Here is a 20,250-nt window from a genome sequence, read left to right on the forward strand (position 1 = left end):
ACACTCAACGTGAGATAACGACCGTACCCATAGGATTTCGGTTTTGATTTGTTCACAGGAGGAAGTGTTTCTGACAAGAGATGTCCGAGATAAATTTGGTGGTCACTGATTGCAGTTTTGGAACATTAAGCCACGTTAAGCTTTTTTACGTTAAGCTTTTTAGAATGTCCCAGAAATAAGGTGGCTAAGGCGAGGTGCAACATTATTTCTTCATTTAATGCTGAAAGGATTTCCCCAATAACATTACAGAACAACTGTTGCATAAAAGCAATGTCATACCTGGAGTTGTAGCGACTGTAATGGTCTACTCACGAGGCATCTCGCCGTGATCTGTCACTGACCGCCAATTGACTAGCATAAAGGCAGCGCTTGAGCCAATGCCACCCCGCGCTCATTTTAACTTTGAACTTTCATCACGAGTGACGGGAAGTCTCTGTCCATTAGTTTATTTTTTCCCTATTAATTTCAATATTGTAAGAAATAGTAAGAGATAATATGAAGTTTTTTTTTTAGTTTGCAGCTAATTCATGCATCTATTTATGATTAGGTGTGCCAGCTTTAGATTTAGATGGCACAGGCACATTCGGGCACACCCATGGCTACGCTAGTGGGTGGCGGTATAACGTTTTAAAACGGAGGATGTAGACTAGGAGGGAATAATTTTTCCGTGGAATATCAGACTGAGTGAAAGTAGAAGAAGGCACTGCAGCTTAGCTGATACAACTAAACCCTGGGAAACAGACTTAGGAGATAGAGGAGGGTGAGTTGATGTGTCTTATATTACTCTATTAATTACTATTTCTTTATTATTATCATTATTATTATTATTATTTTCATTACAGCACATTTATTTGGCCATTTCCTGGAGACAAAACAAAACCTTGAGATTAGAGTAATACTGGCATTTTTTCAAAGGTTAGGTTTCTTTTTCATGATTGTTTTTGCAATCAATGTTTTGTACGTAGAGTAATTATGTAAATATCCACAATTACAAGAAAAAAGAGAAGAAACAGCTAAAAAAAAAAAGCTAAAAAGCTGTTTAGGGTCTATTTGTCAGTTGATTAATGATGTTTTTTTTAAAGCAAATGATGTGTATGTATGTTTAATCAGGCAGATTCTGTATATTTTAAAGCTGATTATGTTCTTTAAAAAATTCTGAACATGTTAATAATGAAGGTATGCGAAAGCTTCACGCTGTTAAGATCACAGTGACGCTCATTTCTACTCATGACTTTCTTCTTTACACAACTGTAATAATAAACTGTGTATTATGAACTGATGCTAAGAAATACACGAGTTAAAAGAATGGCAACCAGTAAGAGGAAGGTATTAGCGGGGTATAAGGTTGGAGTAACAATAGCTTGCAAAAAACATTTTTTCCTCGCGTAAGCGTTCATGGTTGTCATTACATATGGTGCGCTGAAATTTCGGATAGAGCTGTCCACGCACTTATTTAGGAAGGAAGAGGAATTATTGACTTAAGATTTCAGATAAATTTTTCTTTCGATTTGAATAAACCAACATAACCAATAAATGCATTTTTTTATTGTAGAGAATAATATTATAATGTTGTTAACCTGCATTTGAACAGAATGAAAAACCTCGGTCCTGTTCTGCTCACCGCTTTCATAGTGGTGCTTCTTGTCACAGTTACTGCCGTTTTCATCCTCACGGAGGGCATGTTTGGCTTGCAATATTTCACTGAAGGACCATCGAGTTTAAGGTACTTACCCAAGTCTTTGCGTGTCTTTAGTTAGTTAAATGTCCTATGATGAAACTGAGCGGTGTTTCTCTGTCCATTCAGGGCTCTGACCCTAACAGTGATTTCAGATTGCCCCCCCCCCCCCCCCCCGCCACAATATGTGCCCAACCCTAAACAGTAAAACACTACTTCTTTTTCAAACTGAACACTTTAATGCAAAGAAATTAGACATTGTAAAACTATCAAAAAGTACAGTAAAAGTAAAGCACAATATATAATAAATAAAATATTAAAGCTTAACGTGGCTTAATGTTCCAAATCTACGAAATATGATCACCAAATTTCTCTCGGACATCTCTTGTCATAAACACTTTCTCCTGTAGAAAAAAAAAAAAAATCAAAACTGAAATCCTATGAATATGGACGTTATCTCTAGTTAAGCGTTTTCCTCTCTATTGACGCCCGTTGTGTAAAGAAGCTTAGAGGAAAGAAGCTTAACGTGGCTTGTCCCAAAACAGCGAGCAATCATCACCAAATTGGTCTGACATCTGACATTTCATAAACACTATCTCCTATGAAAAACGCATAACTGAAATCCAATGAAAGGTGTAACTGGTGATCTTTGACCGTAGTTTTGCTGTATTAAACCACCATAAGCCTTTTCCTCATATTTTGCGCTAATGGAGCGAACACGCTTAATGTACGTTAACTTAGACTAACTTAACAACCATATTCCTTGGATTTTCAGTTTTGATTTTTTGACAGGTGGAAGTGTTTATGACAAGACATGTCCGAGGGAAATTTGGTGATTATCGTAGTTTTGGAACATTAGCCACGTTAGGCTTTTTCACGTTAAGCGTTATAGAATGTCCCCTATATTTAGCTCAAGGTACAGTAAGATCACGTCATCAAACGAGGTATACCAAGTCAAGACAGAGAAGTCCAAAGTAAAGTCCAAGTGCTTAATCTTATGTTTCAAGTCCTGATCAAGTCATTGTGCACTCTTCGACTAAAATAATGCTCTTGCATTTTTGCCTGCAGCGTAACAGTTAGTGTACTAAATTAACACAAAAAGTGAATGCCTTTTAAAAATGTTTATTATAGTGAGCCGCTGCTGTCAGTCAGCCACGCGTTCACGAGGGTGAACAACCGATACTCTATAGGGTACTGTTTTGCCAGAGTTTCTAAGTACGTTTAAGACAGGCTAGACTAAGCTATGATGTTCGGTAGGTCAGATGTACTGTATTAAATGCATTTTTGACTTACCATATTTTCAATTTACGATGGCTTTATCGGGACGTAACCCCATCGTGAGTTGAGGAGCACCTGTAATTATAATATTAACGTGTATTTATTTTACCGGTCTTTGTGCAAACTTAAGTGTCGAACAAAGTTGGACGTTGTTGCTTCATCATTTGTAATTTTGGTCCCGCATGTTTTACGTATTGCCGTCCGTTTGCTGTTTACAACAGTGTCGTCTTTGAAACTGACTGCAGTAACCCGAGGCATCATTTTCTTGTCTGCACGCCAATGCCTCTCTCTCTGCTCTACACGTTTGTTCATTGTAGACTTCGCTGAGGCTTCAGTGTGGGCAGGAATATCAGGCCATAGTTGCACACGTTTTTGATAAGATTAATAAATGTAATATTTGTACCTATGAAATATGTCAAGTCATAACAAGTCAAAGAGGTAAAGTTTAATTTTGTCGAGTGAAGTCTTAAGTTACCAAAATCATGACTCAATTCTGAGTGGAGTCCGAGTCATGTGACTCGAGTCCACACCTCTGCTGATTCCTACGAGACGCAAATTCTATCAGTCATCTGATAACTGGTCTTTCATCTGCTGACATTAGCCGGCTAAGAAGAAAAGCTCATGGAAAACAGCATTGGCAGATGGGAAATGTTAAAGTATCATACCTGAGGCCTAAAATGATCGTATTTTTAGGAGAATTATCGTAAGAGAGTCAAGCTATGATGTTCGGTAGGTTAGATGTACTGTATTAAATGCATTTTTGACTTACCATATTTTCAGTTTACGATGGCTTTATCGGGACGTAACCCCATCGTGAGTGGAGGAGCACCTGTAATTATAATATTAACGTGTATTTAATTTACCTGTCTTTGTGCAAACTTAAGTGTCGAACAAAGTTGGACGTTGTTGCTTCATCATTTGTAATTTTGGTCCCGCATGTTTTACGTATTGCCGTCCGTTTGCTGTGTACAACAGTGTCGTCTTTGAAACTGACTGCAGTAACCCGAGGCATCATTTTCTTGTCTGCACGCCAATGCCTCTCTCTCTGCTCTACACGTTTGTTCACTGTAGACTTCGCTGAGGCTTCAGTGTGGGCAGGAATATCAGACCATAGCTGCACACGTTTTTGATAAGATTAATAAATGTAATATTTGTACCTATGAAATATGTCAAGTCATAACAAGTCAAAGAGGTAAAGTTTAATTTTGTCGAGTGAAGTCTTAAGTCACCAAAATCATGACTCAATTCTGAGTGGAGTCCGAGTCATGTGACTCGAGTCCACACCTCTGCTGGCTCCTACGAGACGCAAATTCTATCAGTCATCTGATAACTGGTCTTTCATCTGCTGACATTAGCCGGCTAAGAAGAAAAGCTCATGGAAAACAGCGTTGGCAGATGTGAAATGTTAAAGTATCATACCTGAGGCTTAAAATGATCGTATTTTTAGGAAAATTATCGTAACAGAGTCAAAACCAAGAGAACAAATGGACGTAATTGTGTAATTGAAGAAAATACGTATTTATTGAGGCGAACAACTTTTTGAAACACGATCGTACATCTGGTGACGCTGATCGAAAATAACTAAACATGATGCGCACAATCGTAGCGATTCTGACCTCCATATTCCTTCTACTGCTCATCTTCTTTGTGCCGCTTCTTTCCTTGGGCGCCTGATAATTTTTTCCTTTTTTGACTCATTTTGCAGCTAAAACGAGCTTGTCTTGAAGGATAGTGCGTAATATCGCGCATGCTATCATCGCATAGGTTACATATATCACGTCATGATCGCAGACAGTGTTTATTCCATCATGTTGTCAACTTGTGACGTTATTAGTGTAATTAAAAGTTTTTGGTGATAGTGTTGTTACTGTATCTATGACTGATAATACCATGTTAGCGGCATATTCCGCTGCACCTGAAAAAAAGCGACACTACTCCGGTGAAAAAAAACCCTTTCTCTTGCGGCGCCCCCTTGACATTTTGCGCCCCATGCAACCGATTATGTCGCCTATGAGGCGGAAGAATTTGTTTAACTAACGGTCCGCATTTACTTTCTGTGACCTAGTTGCCTATAGTACTGAGAAAACGTATGGATTTAATTTAAAATCAACAAGAACGTAGTTTGTGTATATAAAATTCTAAATTTCCCCTGCTTACAATAGACCATGATATATAGACTTGACCATGATAGACATTTTTTATTTTAAATTTCCACTTTGAATCCTTTTGAATTGTTTAAATCTTTTTAAATACCATTTCAGTGGGACTATCAAACCCTTCATTCCATCAGCAAAATAGTGCTGAGTTGGACAAAAATATTTAGGGCGTGAGATCCTGAAAGAACAGAGAGATGCTGAGAAAAATATCTAATCTAATACATATTTTTAGTTTACATAGATACTGCACTGGATTTTAAACGTTTTTCATAAAAACAGACAGTTAATCATAGTTCATGTTTTCGTAGGCCAACTTCAGATGGTTTGAAAATGCTGCACATTGCAGACACCAATATATCTTTATAATGAAGCATTGGCCTCCGTTTATTTTGCTCTCTTTACATTTGAATCTAAAATGTCATTCTGAAATTTCATTATGCAAAATACAAACAAACAAGCTTCCTTTGAAATAAAAAGGTCGTAAACCTTGTATTTTATTTGTGTCGCACAAACACATGTGAGTTCCGGAGTCTATAATCTAATCTGAGGTCAGCAGCCTCTATTACATGTCTTAGTGGATTTTAACTTGTAAAATTACAAACAACGTGTCAACTATTACGATGCCGTTAACAGTATTTGTCTTTGGTGTTTTGTCTTAAAGTTATCTATTTGGACGCAATGGTTCAAGAAAAGAGGTGAATTTTCTCAAAACTGCCGCTTTCCCAACAGCAAGGTAGGTATTATGCAAGCAGAAGAAGCAACAGTCTAAAATGGAATGCATCACATTATAAAAAGGCAGATGATTTCATATTTATTTTCATCTAGTAAAGTGATAAATTTAGCTTAATATGAATTAATGTAGGTTGATAAAATAAACAACCGAAAAATACTGAAAGAGAATTTAAGTGTTTGAGTGATATGTTGAACTCACTTACATACTTACCAAACATGCCTTCTGTGAGGATATCACATCACTTGTAACATGGAGATATATGCATGTGCAATTGCAGGAGTTTTGTTAATGTATGACATGTTCCTTTCTGATACCCAGTTCCACTTTGAAGTGAGACAAAAAGCAAGATACTGAGGAAATCTGTATTAAAATATATAATGGTGAATACCACCAGGACAAATGTACTAATTCTGAAAACAGAGGGAATGTCAGTTAGAGGCTCACCAACAGGGAAAAGGATCCGCCCAGAGGTCCAGTGAAGGAATGGCCTGGCTAATAAAGTTAACAAAGCCCAGCATCTGATATCCATATACTCTTGCAGGAATGAGAGAAACCAGAGGTGAAGAATAATGTAGTTTGCAGGGTCCTTTAAACAAGTCCAATTTTGAGCAGCTAGTTTCCCCCTCAATTACCAAACCAAAATAATCGACATTATGATTCTGAACATACTGGTTTGACAAGACATGCAATTTCATCTGGGGCAGAGTGTTCTGACAACTGAAGAGTGACTCAGACTACACACAAAAGAAAAAGACTTAAAAAAAACATTGAAAACATAATTAACATTCCACACAGGTCACTGAACCTGATAACTGTGAATCATTTTTTCTGTATGATGAGGTGAGAATGATGAATAATACCCTTTATGTTGATGTGCAGTGTTTTGTGGCATTCCACTGCATCTCTTCCAGTCCAGACTTCTGTCATGATGAACAGATTATGACAACAGTAAAGCAAGCTACATATAAGTGTTGTCCAAATAAAACCTGTCTCAAACTATTAATCAAAGGCATTGAAATGTCAAATATAATTCCACATTGCGCTAAAATGTCACAAGCGACAGGAAGGAGAATGATGGGGTAGAATGCATTGTCAGACAATGTATGAATTTAAAGCCATCACATCTTTGAGTATTTCTGTGTTTCTCAGAAGCAAAAACAGGTTTGCTGAATTAAGAGTTAAATAAGGCTTTTAGTAATTGAACCTTTGTGTTTTGTCTTCAGCTAAAAGGTGTTGCATTTTTAAATGTTTAGAAATGTTACTCATAAATGAAGATTGAGTTTGTTTTGGAAATCAATATTTCTGATGCCATTCACATGAAGCTTTACTGTCAGGCGTGCAGTGGAGCTGGAACCAAACGCGAGACAGTGATGGTGGTAACAAAAAAGGAGGACTTTACTTACAAAATGTAGACAAATAAACAGGTGCAAACAGGAACCAAAACTGGATATAAACAGTGCAGCCAAACAGTGTCTTCACATGAACACAAACAACAATAGACAAAAGACAGGTCAAACACAGGGGCTTAAATACAAAAGGAGAACTATACTGGGGAAGCATGATTGGTGGAAATTAACAAGGGAAAAACGAGGTTAATAAATAGAATAAACAGAATTAGGTGAGGGGTGGAGACAGACACAGAACAAAAGCACAAGACATTTCAAAACAAAAATCCAAAATAAGGTGTAGGCTGTGATGGTTACATATTGAATTTTCGTTATAAACTACCTCTTGACAAAGTCTTACACATACATTTTTTTTCACTATTTATTAACTTATGACTGACATATCTGCTTACTTGAAAACAACAACAACAACAAAAAACTCTGTCTTGCAGTAGTACGCAGATGATCAGTTTTAGTCGCAAATCATGTTCCTGTCGAAACGAACGTGCATTTCTCCAGAGACATGTGCCTCAGGACAAGCTTGATGAAGTCCTGAAACGCAGAGCTGCAGAGTACAGGAAACACCAGATCAGGTGGGACAGCATTACTACAGCCCTGTCTAAACTAGGACATTACACCACATTTTATTCTTACACATTCATTCAATATCCCATAATTAAAAAAAAAAAAGCCTCTTTGTCTTCACTTTTTTTTTATTTCCACGGTTTGAAAATCAGGTGATTAGTTTGCTGAGTTGAAACAGAATATTCCTTGATCTGAATTAGAATGAAAGGTCTGCAAACATAACATCTTTTTTGTCCAGGACAAAAGCAAGCCTAGACGTCCTACTCATAGCTCCTTCCAACTCTCCTCTTCAGTATCCTGTTCATGGCTTCACAGTTGAACCTTTGAAAAAGACACCGATACCAGGTATTCTTTTCACTCACAAGTCATTCATAAAATTCATCGTACAAAATTAAGTATTCAGGAACATTTATGTTTGACTGCACTGTAAATGAAGAGTTACATAAAGTATGCATGGATTACAAAGGGATATTTTCTCTGAGACTAGTGAATTTGTGTCAGTGTGTCAGTTGTGTCTGTGAATTCTTTTCTAATTAAACATGATTAAGGAACTGCAGCAATGGTGCATTTACTAGTAGCAGTTTATCAGTCTTTATACATGTGATAAAATATTTATCTAATGGCCTTCGTTACAGGTTTAGCTGTGCATTCCACTGAAAGGACAGTATATAAGGTGAGTAAATGAGAATCTTATTAGATGTTTCTAGAAAGTGAATTGAAATAAGTGCTTTTCTCCATTCACTAAGGCTGAGGACTGTTGCTTTTTGGGAGAATCCCTTTCATTTTCATTTGCTGCTTAATTAACTTTTCCTCTGTCTTCTCTTCATAAACTCATAATCTCAGTCAGTAAAAGTGGTGCATAAATACCCTTCCGTGCAATCATTCCTAAAGCAAATGTTATAAACTGTGTGTAAGGCTCATATGCAGGCATGCTTGTGTTTTTTGGTGACCTCACTTTAAAAGACATGCTTTAAATGACCTCACTAAGTCTATCAATCAAAATATCTCTGACTACACATATCCCTGTCTGATCTGTCGCCGCCATATCCTCAAGGTGGACTTCCTCTTAACATTTGAATAAGTGAAACATATGACACTGAAAACGAACTAAAAATCTAAATTCAGTCAAAGAACATGGTATGATCATTGTAGTGCAATTTGAACACATGGCAGCAAGCGTTTAGGGATCAATTGGTAATGGTTCCTGTGCCCTCAGGTGTCATTGAGTGTGTCCAGTGGTGTTCTGTCTGTGGAAGGCACAACAGACATGGACCTGGTGGCGGGTCAGGGTCAGAATAAGCTCAACATCTCAACCAAAGATGTGACCCAGCTGAATCAACTGCTGAGTCAAGTGTCTTACACCAGCACCATCTACCACATCAAGACCAAGGACTTTGGTAAGACAAAGACTTTGTAGGGGTTTGTAGGCTTTGTAAACACCAGCCGTACTTTCAGTTACTAAAGACTGATGGTGGCACTTAATGCAACAGACTGCTCCTTAATGGCTAAATGCCTAGTTTGTATTCTGCCTGTCTTGGAAGCCACTTTAGATAAAAGTGACTTGTAAATGAATGTATGGAATGTAATGGCTGATGTAATCACCAAATATTGACTTCATTCAACTGCAACAGTAAAGTGTTCAGTAAGTCGACAGCACTTAAAGAAAACTTCTGTCCACTGTCCACTCTTTCCTGTGTCTCATCTTTGCCCTCCTTCAGCGACAAGTTAGGGACAAAGACTGGAAAAGCTAAAGTAGAGTTTCACAACTTAGTGCTCCTTCAGTTTTTGACAAAAGAGACTGTTTTATCAAATATTTACAACAAACTTGAACAAACATAGAACCAAGTCTCACCACTCACGGTAATCATGGAGTGTACTCAAATTTTCCTTCATTTTTTCACCATTGTGGTTTAATCCAACCAAAGCCTCCAAAGTCTGTTTAATGTATTACACAGGCTTCAAGAACTGAGTAAACCACAGTAAGTTACAAAACTACATGAGACCACCATGGTCTATATCTTCCATGCTAGAACTATCGTCCAAGTGCTTTGATTGTCTGTATGAATGAGACGTTTACTTACCCTAAACTATTGTTATTATAAGTTATTATAGGACATGATATGAAAAAATATAAGTGGACAGTGTCAGTTTGATCTCCGTCTTGTCTCTTTCAGCAAACTTCACATTTGAGGACCATGCAGTCATGTTTCCCATTATCATTAAGAGGTCTTCTATGCCTGTTTTAGCTGATCCTGGAACAGGTTAGACTTCCTGTTGTACTGCCATTTTTGGTTTCTGTAAATGTAAACAAAAACAAAAAACAAACAATGATTGAGAGTATGAATTTGTTTGGAGATATTTTAAACCAGGGGTCAGAAACCTTTTTAGCTGGGAGAGCCATAAATACCAAATATTTTTAGACTTTTTTTCTTTGAGAGCCATATAAGAGTTAAAGCAATTTGATGCGTCTATTTTTAATGTTAGGCCTACATTTTTACTAATATGCAATATAAGGGTATAAATGGATTATTATTAAGAATTACTGTTGCCACATTATAGGCTAATCAATAATAAATTGAACACTTCTAACCATTAATGCGACTTCTTCTGGTGCTGCAATGTTCTGGCATACTCGCCATCTGCGAATGGCTTCCCATTCCTCATGATTACCAAAGCACCAGCAAAGCTAGCCGAGCTCCCATCCCCTTGCTTGGCCCATGCTGCTGACCGGCCTGTATCTTCCGCTGGAGCTCTTTGCATGCTTTTTTCCTACTCTCCCCAGTTGAACATTTCAATGCAAACACAGCACGGTGCATATCAAAATTCCGCTTTACATTTGACCATTTCATTGATGCAATGGACTGGGGTCTTGTTCAGGGATTGTTATGATTAGTTGTCTACCTGGTGGCCTCGTGGTTCTTGGCCCCTTCATTGCTGCTTGCAGCTATATTTTGGAGAAGTAATTACTGTCATTAACGTTTTAAGTTGAATTGACACAGTAGGATTATTTTTAGCCGCTTATTTATTTTGTTAAAAAAAAAAATCTCCTCTCAAATTTGTCCATGAGCCATATGCAGTCAACGAAACAGCCATAAGTTCCTGACCCCTGTTTTAAACATTTGTGGTCTAATTTAAAGGTATCTGTTATATCCGAGATGTTTGATATGATGATGTCTGAAGTATTTCTGATTTAATGTGTAGAGCACAATGTTCACATGTTAATTTGACATTTGTTGAATCATGAAAGATATTAGATTTTGCTCAAAATTTCAGCTATCACCAGAAGCAATTGGAGGCTGAACACAATATTGGAACAGAATAAATCAGTGCTATAAAGGAATCCTTAAATCCAATTTAAAGACATCTTATGAGAACTTTCCTTTCTCCTACTTTAGATATCGGCTCCCAAGTGACAATTACAACTAAGACATTCTTGAGGTACAAGGAACTTAATGTCCTAATTAATAGTATCCGGAGGTATTACAAGGACATGAAAATAATAATTGCAGATGACAGTTTAAACCCACAAAAGGTGAATGGAACCAACATTGAGCAATACATTATGCCCCCAGCTCAGGTAAATTTTAGTTTGATTTATTTGAAATTTCAAGACACATGAACACATATATTGTCCATACATTTTCATATATTCGCTGTTTATAACTACACACAACATAAAACAAATGCAAAAGAAATTGCCCACATTCACTTTAAAAAGTATCCTAACAGTGATGTGAAACCATTCTGTCTGTTATTAAAGGGCTGGTTTGCCGGCAGGAACTTAGCTGTCTCTCAGGTGATGACCAAGTACTTTCTGTGGGTAGATGATGATTTCTTGTTTATTGATGATACAAAGATTGAGAAGTTTGTGGAGGTCATGGAGGCTGTGCCAGAGTTGGACGTTGTGAGTACTTCAGACAGATTGTTCCCTCATTTGTGAGAGTTATAAAAAGGCTTGTTGTAATTCTCAGAATTTTATATTTTTACCTGTATTCATAAAGTTATCTATTTATTGGTTTAGCTGTTTTGGTGGTTTTTAACTGATGATGTCGTGGTTTCTGCCAAACTGTCTGGTTCCACATGTCTTCCAAACCAGTGACAATACACAACATTATATATGAGCTTAATTTAGAAACAAGACTCATATTATGAGTTTCTGGCCTTATGAATCCTTTTCCCCATGAGGTTTTGACTCGTGGGGTCATTGAACTCAGCCCAATATTCATTCTACAACAGCAGCTTTCTCCTCTGTCTCTCCGGACTTGAACAGGTAGCGGGAGGCGTGGGCCGAGACCGGGTCTACTTCAAAGTAAAATATGAGGAGGGAGACGTGGAAGAGGGAGGCTGTCTGACCAGGTTTATTGGCCAGAGCCACCAGACCCTTCCTGGTCAACCACATTGCTCCCTGGTTGATGGTGTTGTCAACTTCTTCTTGGCCCGAACGGACTCAGTGAGGAGGGTGGGCTTTGACCCTTTCCTGAAAAGAGTGGGCCACAGTGGTAAGAGTGGTTAAGAATATTTCAGCAACATGTAGTCCCCCAGACATATACAACATATCAATAATGAAGAATTCATTTTAACACTTTTTACATAGCCTTTTTTTCAAATGAGCTAAGACACTGCTTTCTTGCACAGAAAAAAATGCAATGTCAAATCTGACATTAGATCTTAAAATGCAATGTCAGGTCTCAAATGGTCCCATCAATGATTTGCTGTCATGGGACTTTAAAATTCAAAATATTGATTGTTACGTCCCTGGTGGAGTGTGGTGTCTAGGGGTATGTAGGGGAACGTAGCATAAAGGACCCACCACCTGTGCTGGTTTTAGGACGGTGTGATGGGGGAGGAAAAACACGGACACGGGGAATTGATATGGAAAACAGTGCACGATATATTTAGAATATTTACAAAGTGATATTTACAAAATATTTACAAACACACATGAAGGTGGGAGAGGACGTAGACGGTGCCAAAGAAACGAAACTAGTAAAACAAAAACCACCCTGAACTACACCGGAAAACACACACTGAGCTACAAAACAAAAAGGTGGCAGAGCCAAAGGAAACCTGACTACACTAACTAGTAACCGAAATACAAAAGTGGCACCCGCCTCTAACCTATCCCTAGACAGCGTGAAGACTAACGCGGGGATCCCCTTCCTTACCTGTCCGTCTCCCCGCGATAACCAAAACACCAAATCCAGCGCAATCCACAAACAAAGTCAATTAACGAGAATACAGGGTCGAACACAGAACGGCAAGTTTGTAACAATAATGGCAAAAAAACACACGAAAGGCAAAATGTAACAATGAGACCGAAATCTACAGCACAGCGCATCCAGTGGCGTTTAAATGTTGGCGCTCCGCGTCTGGTTGGCTGAACCACGAGGGGCACTCCCTCCCTGGTTTGTCGGACCAGAGAGGGAGGGGCGGGGCACAACATCAGGCCAGACGGTATTGCCAGCCCGCCACAGCTGGGTACCTGTGGAGAGAGAGAGAGCGAGAGGGAGAGAGAGAGACACACACACAAACAAAACGCACAGTGCGCCGCACGTAACACCCCCATAAGAACAAACTTGCCCCGCAACATCACATAAAATACACCAAGTTTGTACACAAACACACACGACACAAGTGGTTTAGACACGAGAAAAAGCGTCAGCTGTCACATTCTCACAGCCGCGCTTGTAGCAGATTTCTAAGTTATAATTTTGCGCGATCAGTGACCAACGCATAAGGCGCTGGTTCTGATTTTGCATGCGGGACAAGAATACAATTGGATTGTGATCCGTAGATACTACCACCGGGAGTGAGCTGGATCCCACATACACTTCGAAATGTTGTAGAGCTAACAGGAGGGCCAGACATTCCTTTTCAATGATGGCGTAGTTACACTGATGTTTATTAAATTTTCTCGAGAAATAACTGACGGGGTGACCAATGCCATTGCCATCCTCCTGTAGCAACACTGCGCCAGCCCCAGTGGCACTGGCATCCACCTCTATCTTAAATGGTCTACCATAATCAGGGGCACTGAGCACAGGCGCATGACACAATAGCATCTTCACATGTTCAAACGACTCCTGACATTCAGGCGTCCAGACAAACTCCCGCGGAGGACTCAAAAGACTTGTAAGAGGGGCAACTACGGTTGAAAAATTTCGGCAAAAACACTGATAGTAACCCGCCATGTCCAGGAAACGTCGGAGTTGCCATCTCGTCTTGGGCACGGGGAAACAGCGGATGGACTCCACTTTAGCGTCCACGGGTCGCACCTGCCCTTGGCCAACGATCTTACCTTGATAGGTTACGGTGGCTTTGCCAAATTCACACTTGGCCAGATTAAGAGTTAACGAAGCAGCGTGCAGTCGACTAAAGACCAAACGAAGGATTTCCATGTGCGTTTGCCAGTCGGCAGAAAACACGACTAGGTCGTCTAAGTAGGCTTCGCAGTTAGGCACCCCCTCCAGAACAATAGACATAAGTCACTGAAACGTAGCGGGAGCATTCCGCATCCCAAATGCCATCACCGAGTACTGGAGGAAATGATCGGGCGTAACAAAGGCAGAGACCTCAGCAGCATGGGAAGTTAATGGGACCTGCCAATACCCTTTTAACAAGTCAAGTTTACTAACAAACTTCGCCGATCCAACTTTGTCGATACAGTCCTCCATAAGAGGCAGGGGAAACGAATCAAGCACGGTCACCGCATTCACCTTGTGGTAGTCCGTGCAAAAACGAACTGTGCCATCACTTTTGAGTACCAGGATGCATGGTGAGCTCCAGGGACTCGAACTAGGCTGGGCTAAGCCATGATCAAGCAGGTAAGATACCTCCTGCAGCATCAAAGCCCTTTTGGCTGGATTTAGACGATAAGCGTGTTGCTTAATTGGTTTAGCTCCATCCACGTCGATATCATGGTTTAACACATTGGTTTGCGTGGGTACATCATTAAACAAAGAGGGGTACTCATGTACTAAACGTAACACATCTGCTTGCTGCAGGGGATCTAAATGAGTGAGGTTACGGGGAAGCTCTTGTAAAGCGGCAGAATTCTGCAGCCTGGCACACTGCTCCGGCGTATTCCGCAGCAACAGACCATCTTCATCTCCGCCGATAGTCAGCACTGGCACAGCGAGTGCGGAGGGAACAGCGGTTTTCGGGCCCGAACAGGGAGCCTCCGAAACCTGATTACGTACATAATAGGGTTTCAACATGTTGATATGACACACGCGAGTCTGACGCTTTCGGTCAGGCGTCCGAATTACGTAATCAGTTTCAGAAAGCTTATGATCTACAACATAAGGGCCAGAAAAGCGAGCTTGCAAGGTCGACCCAGGAATCGGCAACAACACCAAAACTTGGTCCCCAGGGGTAAAACTGCGGGGCACCGCCTTCTGATCATAGCGAGCCTTCATTGTTACCTGCGAAGCAGACAGAGATTTAATGGCATAAGCGCAGGCAGAATGAAGTCGCTCCCTGAACTCACTAACATAGTCCAGTATATTGGATGGCGCTTTTGGGACATCACCCAACAACTGCTCTTTGAGGAGCTTATGGGGACCTCTCACTGTATGCCCGAATACTAGTTCAGCGGGGCTGAACCCTAGCGACTCCTGCACCGTTTCACGAACAGCAAACATAACGAACGGTATGCCAGTGTCCCACTCTTTTCCATGTTCCATACAGTAAGCACGCAACATGGCCTTCAGCGTTTGGTGAAAACGCTCCAGAACGCCCTGTGATTCTGGGTGGTAAGCACTCGAAACCTTGTGGTTAACGGAAAGTGTTTGCATAACCTGCGCAAACACTTTGGACAGAAAGTTCGTGCCTTGATCAGATTGCACAACCCTTGGCAAGCCAAACGTGGAAAAGAACTGCATTAGTGCCTTAACTATAACGGGGGCCGTAGTCTTACGGAGAGGGAAAGCCTCGGGGTATCTGGTAGCAGCACACATAACAGTTAACAAGTACCGATTCCCCGACTTGGTTTTTCGTAAGGGGCCCACACAATCAACCAACACATGCTCAAATGGTTCCCCTATTATTGGTATGGGATACAAAGGAGCCGGGGGAATGGTTTGGTTAGGTTTACCAACCATCTGGCAAACGGAACAGGTTCGACAGTAGTCAGCCACCGCAGACTTCATACCAGGCCAAAAGAAATGCTGCAGCAAACGTCTGTAAGTCTTAGTGACCCCTAAATGTCCTACAAGATGATGATCATGCGCGAGCTTTAAAACATACTGCCGATACTTTGTCGACACCACAATCTGGAAAACAGCGTTCCACCCTGAGTCATCAGATGTTGGTGGTGACCACCTCCGCATAAGTAAACCCTTCTCAACAAAATAAACACTTGCTCTTCCCCGGCTAATTTCGCAAGCTTCAGCAGCAGACAGACATGAAGCGAGGGAGGAATCAGCACGTTGAGCTGCGATGAGCTGCTCACGGGTGGCTGGTAGCTTAATCTGCTCATCTTTTCCATCACCGGACACAGCACTGTTTACAAAACTTTTCATTCTAGAGTCCGCCACCGGCGAGACCTCTGAAACTGTGTCGTGGTCAGATGAGGCGAGAAATGAATCAGACAAATCAATTGCGTCTTTGTATTTACGAGTCTGAGCACGGGTCATTACACAGGAAGAAAAGACGGAAGGAAAATCACGAGCAAGCCCGTCAGCCTGAGGCTGTTCCATGGGCATTGCAGTCACCTCTGGCAGAGGCAACACCTTACCACCTGCCAGATCATTCCCCAAGATTAATGCGACCCCTTTTACCGGTAGCGAGGGTCTTACCCCTATTTTAACAAAACCATTCACAAGCTCCGACTGCAAATGAATTCTGTGTAGGGGAACCCTCACACAGCCCATCTCAATCCCATGTACCAAGACGTACGACCCAACACATGTGTCATCGGTAAAATCTAGCGTGTCTGATCAGATGAACGACTGCGCTGCACCGGTATCACGCAGCATGACCACGGGTATCTGCTCCTCCGCTTCACCGGACTTTGACACCAACCCTTTCAACAGAAAAGGAGTGTAACTAGGGTCAGGAGTGGATTTAACACTGACTGGGTTTTTAGGAGGCTCTAAGACAGTTTTAACGAGACCCACGCTCTTAGACTGGTCCGACTGCTGTTGCTGTTGTTTACTTTTTAAAGTCGGACAGTCGGCAATTATGTGACCAACTCTATGACAATAAAAACATTTCCAGTCAGCTCTCGAACGGGACGAAGTAGGGCTCAACTGCTTCCTGTTCGGAGCTTTGGTGGCTGTGAGTGATTTCTCATCATTCTGGGCCGGGACACGATCAGACGCAAACACAGTCTTGTGCGTCAAGCTGAACTCATCTGCCAGCACAGCTGCTTGAGACAGCGACTGAACCTTTTGCTCATTTAAATATAACGCCATACGCTCAGGCAAGCAATTTCTAAACTCCTCTAAGATGGCTAGCTCCCGAAGACTGGCAAAATCAGACACTTTGCTAGATGCACACCACTTATCAAAAAGAATTCCTTTCTCTCGAGCAAACTCCACAAATGTTTGACTCGGTGACTTTCTATGGTTTCGGAAATGCTGGCGATAAGCCTCGGGCACCAGTTCATAGGCGCACAGTACAGCTGCCTTGACAGTGTCGTACTGCAAGCTTTCAGCCAGCGACAGCGCAGAGCAGACCTCTTGTGCCTTTCCTACAAACTTACATTGCAGCAATAAAGGCCAAACCTCTTTAGGCCATTGCAAGGACGCTGCAATGCGTTAAAGGCATTAACATAGGAGTCGACCTCGGACTCACGGAAGGGTGGCAGCAAACTAATGTGCTTGCTGACATCGAAGCCGGGGAGAGCCTGTTGAGCTACTGGGGCAGAGTCTGCGGCAGGAGAGGGAGATGCAGCAGGCGTAGACTGTGCGACGGGAGCCGCAGCAATCTTTATTGCCTCTAACTCGAGCTGCCTTATTTTAATCTCCTTCTCCACCTCCAACTCCATCCGGCGAACCTCTAGCCACCAGTTAAGCTCCGCTTGGAGCGCATGTTTCTTTTCCTCAGACTCGAGCTGGAGGCGCGGCAAATGCACTCTCAGTCGAGGATCCAAAACACTGAACCGGGAGCCCCCACTCTCGGTCACAGTTGACACAAAGGGTGGTAGCGTAACTTTAGCTTCCGCCTCCGCATCAGCCTCAGTCTGCGCTACCTCCCGAGCCTCGGACCGCTCAGCTGCAGGAACGTCTCCTATAGCCTGTGCAGGCGCACCCAACGCGAACACACCTCGCTCCACTAAACCTTCAAATACCGCCACCTTAATGACTTTTTTCAAAGCCTGCCTCCCAACCACAATGCCAAAATGATCGGCCAACAATAGGAGGTCGTCCTTATGGCACGAATCCGGCCGGTCCACTGTGGGGAAAATGCGTACACACAAAAATCCAGAGAAGGGGTGGGAGACAAAAAAAAAACTGGGAAAATTATCCCGGACGAGCCCCCAATTTATGTTACGTCCCCGGTGGAGTGTGATGTCTAGCGGTATGTAGGGGAACGTAGCATAAAGGACCCACCACCTGTGCTGGTTTTAGGACGGTGTGATGGGGGAGGAAAAACACGGACACGGGGAATTGATATGGAAAACAGTGCACGATATATTTAGAATATTTACAAAGTGATATTTACAAAATATTTACAAACACACATGAAGGTGGGAGAGGACGTAGACGGTGCCAAAGAAACGAAACTAGTAAAACAAAAACCACCCTGAACTACACCGGAAAACACACACTGAGCTACAAAACAAAAAGGTGGCAGAGCCAAAGGAAACCTGACTACACTAACTAGTAACCGAAATACAAAAGTGGCACCCGCCTCTAACCTATCCCTAGACAGCGTGAAGACTAACGCGGGGATCCCCTTCCTTACCTGTCTGTCTCCCCGCGATAACCAAAACACCAAATCCAGTGCAATCCACAAACAAAGTCAATTAACGAGAATACAGGGTCGAACACAGAATGGCAAGTTTGTAACAATAATGGCAAAAAAACACACGAAAGGCAAAATGTAACAATGAGACCGAAATCTACAGCACAGCGCATCCAGTGGCGTTTAAATGTTGGCGCTCCGCGTCTGGTTGGCTGAACCGCGAGGGGCACTCCCTCCCTGGTTGGTCGGACCAGAGAGGGAGGGGCGGGGCACAACATCAGGCCAGACGGTATTGCCAGCCCGCCACAGCTGGGTACCTGTGGAGAGAGAGAGAGCGAGAGGGAGAGAGAGACACACACACACAAACAAAACGCACAGTGCGCCGCACGTAACATTGATACATAACTTTTGCTCCCTATTTAACTGGAAAGTTTAAGTAGTAATAACATCTTTCACCTACAGACAGACAACAAAATAATTACAAGGGCTGTGGTAGAGCTTTTTTTTAAGTCAGTCTGCAAATGAATACCTCCAGCCACTTATATTCATTTTGAAAAGTTTAAAGCTGACCAATGATCTACATTGATAATATGTGGGAGATATGGGATAGTGTGTATATTTGATGGACTTCTGCTTTTATGTACATGTCACATGGTTAGGCACATACAGTAATGACCATTAATCCACTGAGGTTTTAAAGATGCTTCTCATCCACATCCTCCATCTCTCTTTTTTTGTACTACCTCTTCCTCATCCCCAATGTAGAGTTCTTCTTTGACGGCCTCGGAGATCTTTTGGTTGCGACTTGTGGTGGTGTCAAAATTGGTCATCAACGGAAAGTCAATCAGGGCAAGTATCTTAAATACAGGAGGCAGAAGGAAGCTGATGCAACATTAAAACTGGCCCACCAGTTCTTCAAGAACCATCTAAAATGTTTCTAATCCTGAAAAGCTGATTATTTTCATTTCCTTTCTGTGTTAGCCACACTCGTTTATGCTCAGGAACCATATCTTTCTCTGAAATATGCCATACTACAATCTATCTATTTACACGGATGTTGTTTTGAACATATGGGTTACAGCAGAACTAGAAAAGTTCTAAATCTTCATCATAGTATGTGAGATGATCAGATATCCATTTCTGAAAGCCCAGTGGAAATTCCAATAAGCAAGAGATTTTGGGAAATATTCAAAGCATTTCCCAGGCCTGGTCTTATCCACTGTGCTGTTCACTGCTCAGTAATCACTTCAGCATAAGGTTAAGATTATATTCTGGAAGTAGACCGTCCAGGGTATGGTATACACATGGATGACTGGCATAGTGGGAAGACACTGCTTGATGACACTGTTTAGGGCCTTGGTATACTTGTTTAAGTGATATGATCTTCATGTGTTTTGTGTTATGTTGATCTTCTGTGTGTAAATTAGAATGCTTTCTCTGTCTGTCTCTACAAATTGCACATGCTCATTAGTTTGATTTTGTATCGTTTGGGTTTCTTCCGATACTGGTGCTAAAATGATACTTTTA

General features: G+C 41.4%; 1 protein-coding gene across 1 annotated transcript; it reads left to right on the plus strand.

Moving 5' to 3' along the window:
- Window positions 1-7,689: 7,689 nt before the first annotated feature.
- Window positions 7,690-19,664, plus strand: LOC115829182 (beta-1,4 N-acetylgalactosaminyltransferase 2-like). Its single transcript, XM_030793243.1, has 9 exons — window positions 7,690-7,820; window positions 8,051-8,157; window positions 8,448-8,485; window positions 9,029-9,209; window positions 9,987-10,073; window positions 11,208-11,389; window positions 11,573-11,716; window positions 12,083-12,311; window positions 19,489-19,664. The coding sequence occupies exons 1-9, from the start codon at window positions 7,690-7,692 to the stop codon at window positions 19,662-19,664; spliced, it is 1,275 nt and encodes a 424-aa protein (XP_030649103.1).
- The last annotated feature ends 586 nt before the right edge of the window (window positions 19,665-20,250 follow it).

This window comes from Chanos chanos, chromosome 16 (assembly GCF_902362185.1).
Source record: "Chanos chanos chromosome 16, fChaCha1.1, whole genome shotgun sequence".
In the NCBI taxonomy this organism is placed as follows: domain Eukaryota; kingdom Metazoa; phylum Chordata; class Actinopteri; order Gonorynchiformes; family Chanidae; genus Chanos; species Chanos chanos.

Excerpts from the sequence above, each read along its gene's own strand:
- LOC115829182 (XM_030793243.1), top strand. The coding sequence starts at position 7,690 with ATGATCAGTTTTAGTCGCAAATCATGTTCCTGTCGAAACGAACGTGCA. Across the intron at positions 8,158-8,447 it reads GAAAAAGACACCGATACCAG|GTTTAGCTGTGCATTCCACT; the intron begins GTATTCTTTTCA and ends CCTTCGTTACAG. Across the intron at positions 11,717-12,082 it reads CTGTGCCAGAGTTGGACGTT|GTAGCGGGAGGCGTGGGCCG; the intron begins GTGAGTACTTCA and ends GGACTTGAACAG.